The sequence below is a fragment of the Protomyctophum bolini genome (assembly GCF_963924005.1).
Source record: "Protomyctophum bolini genome assembly, chromosome: 12".
Lineage (NCBI taxonomy): Eukaryota > Metazoa > Chordata > Actinopteri > Myctophiformes > Myctophidae > Protomyctophum > Protomyctophum bolini.
In genome coordinates this window covers 25248574-25261331 of record NC_137873.1, presented here as the reverse complement: position 1 = coordinate 25261331, position 12758 = coordinate 25248574, and the positions used below count along the sequence as shown (strand labels likewise).

The 12758-nt window shown below is 45.3% G+C and overlaps 2 protein-coding genes and 1 pseudogene across 3 annotated transcripts; 1 reads left to right on the top strand and 2 right to left on the bottom strand.

Annotated features, from left to right (window-relative positions):
* Positions 1-2267: 2267 nt before the first annotated feature.
* LOC308325317 (ubiquitin-related modifier 1-like) lies at positions 2268-2573 on the bottom strand (the record flags this gene model as incomplete). The annotated part of the gene is made up of 1 exon (XM_080777806.1): positions 2268-2573. The coding sequence occupies one exon, from the start codon at positions 2571-2573 to the stop codon at positions 2268-2270; it is 306 nt and encodes a 101-aa protein (XP_080633932.1).
* Positions 2574-3937: 1364 nt separating this feature from the next.
* Positions 3938-6177, top strand: LOC308326169 (large ribosomal subunit protein mL37-like; annotated as a pseudogene). The gene is made up of 2 exons: positions 3938-4245; positions 5027-6177. The product of its transcript is annotated as a large ribosomal subunit protein mL37-like (transcript).
* Positions 6178-7464: 1287 nt separating this feature from the next.
* LOC308326168 (hexokinase-2-like) lies at positions 7465-10224 on the bottom strand (the record flags this gene model as incomplete). The annotated part of the gene is made up of 1 exon (XM_080778975.1): positions 7465-10224. The coding sequence occupies one exon, from the start codon at positions 10222-10224 to the stop codon at positions 7465-7467; it is 2760 nt and encodes a 919-aa protein (XP_080635101.1).
* Positions 10225-12758: the final 2534 nt, after the last annotated feature.

The window sequence follows — 12758 nt, the reverse complement described above, 5'->3', positions numbered from 1 at the left end:
GCGCATTATGGATCAGAGCTAGGTTGCCCCTAGCAACGTAACCCCTCAGTCTTTATCACCACCAGGCTTGAGGATCGGTGCGTGGCCGCTGGCACTAGTTTCCCTGCAGGTTGTGGTTGCGTGCGGGAGCATTTCGTTCTTAAGGTACCGGTCATCATGTCCTAGGTGTGTTCAAATGTTTTATCACTGTTTAGCTATACTGTCCTGACCCTGCAGGCTCTCGCTGCTCGCTCGCTCAGATAAACTTCTATCAACTACAACTAGACCAAGTAGGCTATATCTAATCACATCACACATTTTCAGGTGAAAGAGCTTGTAAATGTATTTCCCCTAAAAGCTCCCTCGAATTTCACTTTAAACAAAATCGCAGCAGGCATAAGAAAAATAATGTAAAATAACAAATAATACAGGAAGGGTGGGCATTAGGCCTAGCCTCGGTACCCAGGCTTTTATTTTCGTTCGCATTCTGCTCAAAATATGAAAAGGCCTATAGAAATCTAGGCACCATTTTGGGGAGTGAGTAGGCACCAAACCTATGGCACAAAGTCTACTGTGCACTAGGGAATGTGCTCAATGTGGGCACCAATACAGAGTGGGCACCAAAAAATAAATCATGTCATTGTAGTTGCATTCGATAAAACTAGAGGATGTATTAGAGTTTTATCCTAGAGTTTTATTACAGTTTTATTAGAGTTTTATCCTATAGTTTTATTAGAGTTTTATCCTATAGTTTTATTAGTTTTATTAGAGTTTTATCCTATAGTTTTATTAGAGTTTTATCATAGAGTTTTATTAGAGTTTTATCCTATAGTTTTATTCGAGTGATGAGTGAAAAGTGAAAAGTTTTATCTCAGTTTTATCCGAGTGATGAGTGAAAAGTTTTATCTGAGTTTTATCCGAGTGATGAATGAAAAGTGAAAGGTTTTATCCGGGTTTTATCTGGGTTTTATCCGAGTTTTATCCAAGTTTTACTCTCTCCTAAACCCAATAACATCAGACCCACCCTCCCTGACAGGAGCAGAGCCTGAGGATGATGGGGGATCGTCGTCAATCTCCCGGAAGGAAGTCACTGAGGTAGTTAAGCAGCTCCAGCCAGAAGGCAAAGCTCTCTGTTTACTGAGCAATCTTCGTTCCTACTCTCACCTATGGTCATGAAGTGTGGGTCATGACCGAAAGAATAAGGTTGCGAATACAAGCGGCCGAAATTAGTTTTCTTATACGGGTGGCTGGCATCTCCCTTAGAGGGTGAGAAGTTCAGTCACACGAGAGAGACTCTGAGTAGAACCACTGCTCCTTCGCCTGGAAAGGAGCCAGCTTAGTTGGTTCGGGCATCTGGTTAGGATGCCTCTCGGGCGTCTCCCTAGGGAGGTCCTCGACGCACGTTCCACTGGGAGGAGACCCCGGCGCAGTTGGAACGTCTCGGAATCCCCCTAGGTGCTCAGATAGCTATGCCAGCCGCTGGGGCCTCTAGTGCCCACTCTTCCGAGGTCTGGTGCCCACTCTGTTTTGGTGCACACGTTTCCCTATAGTGCCCACTAATCTGAGGTCTGGTGCCCACTGCCCACTTTGTTTTGATGACCAGATTTATCTAGTTTCTGTACCATAACAAATCACCAACATCAATTATAGCTAGGGTGGGTTTTAACCACTTTTTAAACCATGGTGTCCCTATTTTGGTGGAAACATTTAAGGTGTATTTCAATTTAAAACATTTCTGGGGTCACAACAACGACCTCAAACAGCAAAACAGATGTGTCTTTAGATTATAGATCTGTGAGGCCTGCCTTAATGTGAGATGGGCGATTTTTCCAAAGTTGAGGTGCAGAAATGTAAAAGGCCCTCATTGGCTTCGACGCATTTTTAGGGGAACTGAAAGGAGTTCATGATCTGACTACCGGGGACAGAAAGAGGGGTTAGCAGATCTCCTGCCTTTCATCTGGTGTATGGCCTTTCTTCTGGTGTATGGTGTATTTGACAAATACTGACTGAGTCATACATGTACTGTATGTCCTCTCCTCCACAGCTCTGTACCACCAGCTTCACAAGTTAAAAGAAAACCGACTGTCTCCCTGTCACACCCTCACACCGTTTCAATCCCTCCATGTTTCATGTGACACTGACAGACAGTATAGTTCCTTTTGTCTTGTTAGACAGACTGCCGTAGTTGTAAGGTGTGTGAATTTGTGTATGTCATAAAATGTGTGTGTTATAGGCTATAGCGTGTATGGGTGTCTGTGTGTGCGTACTGTATGGTCCCTATAGTTCATCTAACCTCCATGTAGAGTAGAAATGAACACAATATTATCATGGTCCTGAAGCTGGTATTCCAACTTCCCCACAAGCTCCCAGTCTGCTTCATTGACGAGCACCAGAATGCCAGGTCTCACCGTGTTTCCTTGAACAAAGAGTTCTGAACGTTCTTTCAGCAGGTTTTGTCGAATCCAAACTAGCAGCTGCTTCATGTCCCATGGCTCTGATTGGCTTGTCAGTGTCACATCATGCTCTTTCACGCCATCAAAGAGTAGCTCAGCCCCTCCTCCAAACTCCAAGTGAAGTGCTACGGACACTGCCATATTTCTGCCAAACAGGAGTAGGTCTACTCGACGCGCATACAGAAAAAAATGCAAATGAAGTGGCAATAATTAAAAATAGTTTCAACTTGCTGAAATTATAGGAAGAGAACAGGGATCAGTCACAGAATCTAATTGTGAAAAATATGCAGAATATTCAAAACAATGTCAAACAGTGTGGCTCTTTCTATACGGATCCTTTACAGTGCCATAGCTCTTGTCTGCTATCTTATAGATATTTAACAGTGTAGCTCAGTGATTCACTGCAATCACTATATGCCCATGTATGGACTGGATATGCTAGACGTCGGTGCAAATCGACAAATATGCCCAATATTAATTATCGTGAAGCCCATTGTGGCTGCCAGATGATGTCACTGCCTGCGTAAAGCAATTCCATAGACTTGGCTGGGGTCCTGTTTTTTGGGGAGCATAAAAGTCCATAGACTTGGCTGCCACATGACGTCATTTCTGAAAGCCAGACGTTTGAGGGGCTAGTGCCCCTCCAACAATAATATTTTGTATTGTGAAATGTACTTGTATTGTTGGATCTGGGCAGAGTTAGGCAAACTCTGTTCACTTCATGGGGCCAGTCCAATGGCGGCTCTTCTACATAGACTTCTATTGAGCATGGGGATAACCGGAAGTTTACGGAATGCATTGGAGTCTATGGGCTCGCGCGAGTACATGAACCACGTGACCGGTCTCTTTTCTGCCCCCTATATATATCGCAACTCCTCTGGATCTGGGTTAACCCTTGCCCAAATATGGAGTCATATGTCATAGATATTTCACAGGCTGGCTAAGATTTCAGCCAATCACTGAAAGCTCTTTAAAGTATTCATTGTATATTTATAGTTTAATTTACATTATTACGTACATTATCATGATGTTTGATTACATGTGCAGGCCTAGTTCTACATTATAAATGTAATAATTATAATGTCCTGTTCTCGACCGGGCATAAACATTAAACAAGCCTATAAACATTCCCTGTTCTCTTACTACAATTTCAGGTTTAGACTACTTTTAATTTCCATATTTTTCTGTGAGCCCATTCAGTTAAAGGAATTTGGCATTGGTTATTTAGAACTGTTCTCTTCCACCTTCAGACTTCCTTAATGATCTCCATCAGTGACAGGTTTGCACTGCAGCTACTGTTTAAGAAACAGCTGTTAGATCACCCTTGTGGCTATCAGAACAATCAGAGCAGAGAGCTCTGACAACAGAAAGTGCAGCCACTGACCTGTGCTGTTCAGAACTTTGCATGGGAGAAGGTTGGGCTCGACAGTCAGGTAGCCGAACTGGTTGTTGGTGGGGACCCTTTGGCTGTCATAGAAGATGACAAACCCTACGCAGAGCTGTGGATGGGTGCTCACCCTAACGGTGATGCCCAGATCAAAGACATCAGAATATCCCAGAGGACCCTTGGAGAGTGGATTACCCAGAACCCTGCCTGCCTGGGGTCAAAAGTCAAAGACACCTTTCAGGGCAAGCTTCCTTTCCTTTTGAAGGCGCTGTCCATCAACACATCCCTGTCCATACAGGCACATCCCAATAGGGAGCTGGCTGCTCGGCTCCATGCTCAATTTCCAGAACATTACCCAGACAACAACCACAAACCAGAAATGGCCACATTCTGGGCTGACGTCATAGACACCATGGAACATAATAGGTACACATAAACTCCATATATGGTTAAGTGAGTTTGTGGTGACAAAGTGTTGTGGAACATATGGCTTGCTGCAGTAGCCCACATGCAGTACATGTTAAGGCAAAGATGATTTAGCTTTCAGTAATGCATGTTCTACATGTAATATAATTCAAACAGACCCAGGGCCGAGATGATAACAGAAACAGCACACTGTTTAAAATCAACGGCTCCGTTGTTTTTTTTTATATATATTTTTTATCCCACGATTTTTGTAACCCATTTTTCACCCCTGTGTCAATCATCTAATGTGATCCTGGGCTCTACACACCCTCCGCCAACCTGGGGAGAGCAACAGACTTAACTCATGCTTCCTTCATGCTTGAGTGTCCAAGTTGCTCCTTTACACCTGACAGGGGGGAGTTTCCCTGGTTGGACGTAGCGCGTGTGAGGAACACGTTATTCCAACCAGTTCCTTTCCCCTCCATCAGGCGCCCCGGCTGGCCAGGGGGAGGCAGTTTAGAGACCAGGATTACTGCATGTTTTTGTGAGGGTACCTACCCTAGGGGACACGGGGAGAACATGCAAACTCCACACAGAAAGGCCCTTTCGCCAACCCCGCCTTCGGGTATGGGCACTGATGACGCGGAGGAGGAAACACGCCGCCAGCACCCACAGCACCCCGAGCGGGAATCGAACCCAGGACCTTCTAGCTGTGAGGCGACAGCACTACCAACTGTGCCACCGTGCCCCCGGCTCCGTTGTTGTCTCAAACAACAGCACTCCTCTCACATGGTGGGATAAGTCGGCGACACTTCAATGTCACTGGCCAACTGTCAGCCAAGGTTCCTCCTCGACCAAAACCCAGGGAGAGAGTCGAGATTCCAGGACTGGAGAAGATAACATGGGGGGAAAAGATGCACTATGCCCTGGGACTCGCCAAGCCCGTTTACCCTAAATGGGAGAGAGACTATAAGGACCCACAGCATTACAAATCACCCCCGCTTCAAGAGATGCCACTTTATAAAGAACAAACATGCTACGTCTTCAACGAGAGGTCTAGCGTACTGGAAGGTGTGCGTCAGGCTTTGTGGTTGACCAAGGCCAGGCTCACCGCTGGTCTGCCCCCTCAACTCCTGTCGTTAGCCCAAGATCCAGCAAATCAGATCCCTGATCAGGATGAGCGTGTGCAGGATGTCATCAGACGTGCTCGTTTCTGGGACACAACAGAGAGAAGGCAGAGGAAACACGTATATTGCTACACCCTGCTCAATAACCTGCTCCATCTGTGTGGTGTAGTACAATCCAGACACCCAGCTTTGGGCAAGAGGATGCTAGCAGAGAATTACACACTCTGTGCTACATGGGAAAGAAGTGAAGATTTGTTCCAAGTGAGGGGTAGGAATGCTGTGCTGTTGAACTCCTCTCCCAGCACTTGCTGGGAAGCAGGAAGTTCAGAGCAGATCATGTTCTAGAAACGTTCTACCCCATCTCTCCAGCTATCGATTTACAGAAAATATAAGAGAGAGAATTACACAGGTTTCAAAGATGATTACCCATACCCTCATGCCCATACTCTTTACTTCCTGGAGACGGGGGAGGTTACACCTAGGTTGCATCCACCACAGCTCAGAGCCAAGATGATCATGTTTGCCTATGGAAACGCTTTGGCACGTGCACACAAATTGTATGGGCCTCAGCCTCAGAGCATATTGGACCATCCTATAACCGTGCAGGCTGAACACCACTGATCTCCGTGACGACCAGGGCGTTAAGAACCAGGTGTGGCTGGATGAGAACAATCTGCTCTATGACTATGCAAAGGTGGGACCACTCATCACTGAGAAAAAGGTGAAGGTTCCAGCTGGCCTAGCAGGATACCAGCCTGAAACATTCAGCAAATTCTTAGCTCTCTACCTCCATGGAGCTGTTGAAGACTGCATCATACATGACTGATTGTGTATGTATGTACTGCATCATGGGTGTGTAGACTTAGCGGCCGGTCATACTGTAGGAGTGTATGAGCAATTTGTGATCATACTTTTTTAGCGATGACAGTGACTGCTTTCAACCTCCCAGGTATTTTGCTTTGAGTTCAGAATGTATCCATAACTTTCTTCATTGCTTACTAAACGTACAGTGATCCAAAAAGAGCCAGCTGTGCTGTTAGCTTGTATATCTGCTATTTTTTAAACATTTTTGAAGAAAAAAAAGTTTTAGGGTTATGGCATTTGTAGACTCGGTCTCAGGTCTTTTCTGTCCGATATTTTATAATGTATTCCTAATTGGCTAACATTGGCTTTCTAAGTTTGCAGGATTGGCCCGTTTTGAACAAAAAGCCTCAAATCTGAGAAATATATCCCACCCTTTTCACATTGGCCTGTTATAGCGCCACCAATAGATAGATTTTTGCCATCCAATGCATAAAAAATGGCACCCATTTCACATATTCTTTATTTCGGATCTTGGTGAATTTTTCCTCAGTTCAGATACTGCAGTCTATTTTGATGTGCTAATTGTCATGTCCTATATGAGTTAATGTATCATCAACAGGTAATTTATCATCATTACAGTGTACCAGAATTTCATGCATTTTTGGCTGCTTGCGTTTCAAAATGTCATCATGTTTTTTTCCACAATATGTTTATTGTTAAATTTCTTTACTTACAAAGACAACAAAAAACTCATATACATACACTCCAACATACCTCTCCCTCCCCCCAACAGATACTCATATACAAGAAAACATAGGCTACCTACTAAAAAATAATGTAACAGTGGAGTATCTATGTAAACTCTACATACTATACTATATTATATATTATACATGTGTACTATAAAGTGCTATGACTACATAAAATGCAATTCTAGTGCTGTCTACGTAACAAGCTATAAATCTGTTTAAAATACTATCTAAGTCTACATAAAGTGCTATCTAAGGGGCTATCTATGTCCATGGTCCAGGTTTTTTCCCCGTCTGGATTTTACCCACAGCTTTCTCGTGTCCCGATGGTTGCACCACTACTGACACAGACCACGCTGGCTTGACTTGAACTCAACTGTTCCCTCGCCTGGGAAAGATTCATGAATTGATGTCTGACCACACGCCCATGCCTTTTTAATTGTGTTTTCACAGTTTATTTTATTTTAATAAACATTTTCAATCAGCCGGTCATGACATGACATGGAATCTTCCTCCTGTCAGCAAGCGTTTTCAGAGCACAGCTGGGAGTCATTAGTGCCTCAGAGCTGATTTGCATTTCTGATCCTGCAGAGCACGGCTGTGATGAGCGCTGCTCCCTTCCCACTGCCATCCTCTGAGTGCAGCAGGGTGACCTCGCACTGTGGCGCCAGTTTCCCAACCGTCTCCCGCATGATGCTGGAGAAATGCGGGTGTAGTTTGTAGAGGCTTCCGTCTACCCCCACAGTGATGCGGAGCCGCTCCAAGTGACGGTTCTGCCGGATCTTGTCCACGACGGCAGCGAGGCCTGCGCCGCACAGCTGGGCAGCACGCCGTGACACCACACTGCACACCTCCTTCACCAGAATGCTGTCATCACAGGTGGTTTCTTCAAGGCCCAAGTGTTTTAGGATGGAGCGTACCTGCCGCAGTGCCAGTCGGTCACTTTCAATCTGTGACAGGAACTTGGTCTCAAAGATGCCTGGAGTATTGAGGCGCTCAGGCACTCCTCTGAATAGCAATCCTTTGGCAGTGAACTCCAGCAGCACGTTTCTGACGATCTCCCCCAGGTACATCCCGCTGATCATCTTCTCATACCTCTGTATCCCCGGGTGGGTCGAGGTGTTGTCCACGGCGTGGTCGAACTTTGTACGGAAGTCATCAAGCTCCCCATGGTCTCCAAATGCCCCCCACTCCATGTTGACACACATTTTCCCCTCCTCACCTTCCACCAACTCTACATTCTCCATCTCTTCCATGTAACAGGTGTTGGTGCCTGTTCCTACAATGAGTCCCACTTCACACAGAGGATCCTCAAAGGCGCAAGTCATCATTGTCCCCACCGTGTCATTCACCAATGCCACTACATCCAATCTAAGCTCACCTGTGCGTTGGATGGCATCCTTCAACAGTGTCACTACATCCACCCCCTCACAGCCACTAGCTTTGAAACCCTTTGTCCATTTCAGCAAAATGCCCTGATCCAGTTCATTTTGTTGACAGGGGAAAGAGAATACAAAGCCAAGAGGTAAGGATCTGCCTTTCATTCCCATATATGCCAGAAAGTCATCAATGCATTGTACAATGTGGTCGAAGAGATCCTCTCCTGGGCCCTGCATGATTTCTTGCGGGATGGCGTAGATCTTTTTGTGCATCTCTACATTACGCCTCTTGCCACTTCGCACGCGCACCAGGAGCACACGGAAGTTGGTGCCACCAAGGTCCAGAGCCAAGAAGTCACCACTTTCTGTTCCATCTGGTGTGGCCCGGACATAGGTGGGCAGCATCTTGACACTGGCTACCTGATGGGTTTCCTTGGCCAGACCCTGTATCATCTCTTCACCCATCCTCCTCTTCACATCTAGCAGCTGCTCGTCGCTAAGTCGTAACTCGTCAAGGATGCGTTGACGCTCTGCATGTTGCTTGGCCAGGCGATAGGCCACTGCTGTCACCATGGCTGCTCCCTTCCCACTGCCATCCTCTGAACGTAGGAAGCCCACGCTGCAGCCTGGCATCAGCTGCCGCACCATCTTGCTGAGCTTTTTTGCAAAGTGTGGATGGCTTTTGTAGACAGACCCGTCGACGCCGATGGTGGTGCGGAGCTTCTCTTCTCCCCTGTTGTCCTTGATTTGCTGTAACACAGCTGTCAGTGTGGCAGCGCAGAGGTGGGCGGCCCTTGTCGAGACAATCTGACACACCTTCTGGGTGGCTAGGCAATCCTCAGATGATGGCTCCAGACCCAGGCCGCGGAGCACTGTCTGAGCACTCGCCAGACCCTCTTTGTCCTTGTCCTTCTCAATGGCTGAGACATAGCTGGTGTGGAATTGTGCAGTGGTGAGGAGTTCTGGTGTTATCTGTCCTTGGAATATCAGCTTGTCCCTAGCCAGCTTCACCAGGATCAGTCGCACGAGCTCCCCCATGTATAGACCACTGATCATCTTCTCAAACAGCTGATTGCCAGGGTTTAGGGATCCGGCATCCAACTCCCGGTCAAAATCAGTGCGCATGAACTCTAGGGTCCCATCATCTCCAAAAGCTCCCCATTCTATGTTGACGCACATCCTCCCCTCATCACCCTCCACCATCTTCAAGTTGCGCATTTCCTCCATGTAGCAGGCATTGGTGCCTGTTCCTACAATCAGGCCAATCTCACACTGATGGTCTTCATAGCCACATGTCATCATTGTGCCCACTGTGTCGTTAACGACAGCCACTATGTCAACGTCAAAGTCCCCTCGTTTCTCGATAGCTTTCCTCAGGAGACTGACCACATCCTTACCTTCAACTCCACTCGCCTTGAAGCCTTTGGTCCATGATACCAGAATACTCTCATCCAACTTGCTCTGCTGGCAAGGGAAAGAGAAGGTCAAACCCAGTGGAAGTTTCTTCTGTTTTATGCCCATCTTATCCAGGAACTGAGACAGGCAATGAGCTATGTGGTCGAACAACTCTGAGCCACAGCCTCTCTTAAGGTGTTCTGGAATATCGTAGATCTGATTCTCCATTTCCACCTTCTGCTGGCCATTTGACAACACTCTGACCAGCAGCACACGGAAGTTACTCCCGCCAAGGTCCAGGGCCAAGAAATCACCGCTCTCCGTTCCATCGGGAATCGAGCGCACATATGTGGGCAGCATCTTGACAGCTGCGACAGAGTTGTTGTCACAGCGCAGGCCCTTGTTCATCTCCAGTCGAAACTTCGACGAGATGTCCATCAGGGTCTCATCGGACAGCCGCAAGTGGTACAGAGATCTGTCCACTTTTTGTATTTGGTCTTGATTACGCTGTGTGAAGAGGTACGACACCAGATGTGTGGCTATCATTTTCTCGTGTGATGAGTCCCTCTCAAGCAGTCAACTTATAAGGCTGAAGTTTAGGATGATGTTGCAGGTCTGTATTTCTTATATATGAAGAGCAATGCAATGATAAGCAATGAAAAAAGTGACTGCGCCTACCCTTTTTATAAAGCAAGATGTCTGTCATCCTGCTGATGTCACGATGACTCAGCCATCAACCGCATATAGAGTTCTCACTACAGCTACTCCCAAATACGTTGTATGTCATCATCTAATCTAACTGTCAGTATGATGTCAGACTCAAATGACTCAGCTGGCTCCATATATGGAGCTGCAAGTCAATCATCTCCATATATGGAGTTCTGGGTCGACCATTATGTCCAAATATGGAGTAGTCTTCTTATTTGTTGCTCACTCTACAATTATAATAATCACACCCGTGTGAAGTGAGAGGCGCTCTTATCATCTTACAACATCAATTACAACATAATGTTTGTTTAAGCAACGGGTGCTAATGTTTGTTTTAGTCCTCAACACAAACATTAAATGTCTCTTTATTGTCTATGGCATTTTCTTAAACAAGCATAGTTGAAAAACAAACTGCTGTATAGGGCCCCTCAAAAGAATAGTTTTACAAATCGTTCTAAGTCAAGTGGAAGGCAGAGTTCACATAAGAACCTGATACCCATATATGGAGAGCTCATATCTGTCAGTCCTTCCTTGACCCTTTTATTCCCATATATGGAGATCCCTGATGACATCAGTATATGCCCATATGGGCAAAGCTTTTAGCGAAGTCGATGGGTTGGGTTGTATGAGTTATATACCCATATATGGGCAAATAAGTATATGCTGATCAGGGATCTCCATATATATTGGCATAAAAGATACAAGGATATAGAGATTTCCATAGTGAAATGGTTACAACGGTTATTGCATAACTGGGTGTGGCATGCATTCCCAACTTGCATCGTTCCCCAATTGCATCGTTCCTAGGCCGGTGACCAATGGGCAATGAGCCCTTCTGGTCATTCATCTTTACAGCCAGTGGGATACAAAAATGTTTTTTTTCCCAGCTTGACTGTGTCTGTCAGACTGAATTAAATACATGAATTTCCTTTTGGGAAATATGACTATTATGTTTAAGGTAATTTAACTATTAATTAAGAGTGATTATTATGTTAACCACTTGAACCCATTTTTATTTATTTTTTATTATTTTTAAATATTAATTTGTCATATGAAGAAGTTATAGGCCTAGAACCTAAGTGGTTAAAGTACGACATCACCTCATAGGAGGGCTGTAGACAGTTCAGAAACCTACCAGTGACATCATCATTAGACTTTGAAACTATGAAAACTAAAACTGAAGAACTAACACTAACCCGTTTCTGAACTGTTCACAGCCCTCCCCTCTGATACACAGACAAAAATGGTACCATATTATAATGAGCATTATTGATGACTAATTATTTGAATAATTTTACAAATCGATCCCTATAGCTAGAAGGCACTAACACACAATGTTTTCTTTTCTGAGGTATGGGTGCATACTCTGAACTTAATGAGTGCTGAAGGTGAGACCATTCCAAGGGCTAACTGAGCTGAGGTCCACCTAAATGCTCCGGGGTATGCCCTATGCCCTACCATTGCCAACTCACATAAGTTTACCCAAACCTAAAAGTCTATGTACGTGACCTGCCTCGTCTCAGCACACTATATTTTCAACAAGAGTCTGTATGTTTACTGTGATGAATATTAGTTGTTCTAAACATGCTAAATGTACCAACAAGTGGCGATGTTTTGTACATTATAATAGTACAAAATAATTATTTTGACATACTAAACTGTAAACTGTTTATAAAAAACATGCTCTTGGTCACGTTGCTAATTCTGTTATAGACGTGCTGAGGATTGGGTGTGTTACAGACAGAAGCTGACCAGATACGTCTGTGTATTTTACCAGGTACATTGTGTTGTTATTGCCTTGAAATCTCTTGTATGTTCATTGATGATGGTGTCAGTCTAACGTGAGACATGCCCATGACGTGCTGAGGATTGGGTGTGTACACAGACAGAAGCTGACCAGATATGTCTGTGTATTTTACCAGATTAAACTGTCAACAAAGAGAGAAGTCGTCCGGAACTTCATTATTCCACAACACAACGCAGATCACACGTTACACACACATGACACATCCTGTATCGAAACACCCTTGCTGCCATACCCTGCTCTATGCAGGGTATGGCAGCATCCTGGGTCCTCAGGCCTTCAGGAGGCTGCAACCTTGTACTGGCATAAGCCAGTTGGATGGCCTCCACAATCCACCGGGAAAGCTGTACTACTACTATCAGGGTAGCCTGGGCACCATTTCATTTCGGTATGAGCCGGATGATATGCTACGTCACGTTGTATGCATCTTCCCAAACAGGATGTACCCAAAATAATCCCCCCTCCCCCGCGATCAAAATGTTAGTTCCCCCCATAGAGTATTGGTCCCCCCCCGACTTTACTCGCCAGTTGCCATTGTGCCGCAATCTCTAAAAAGCACACTCACATT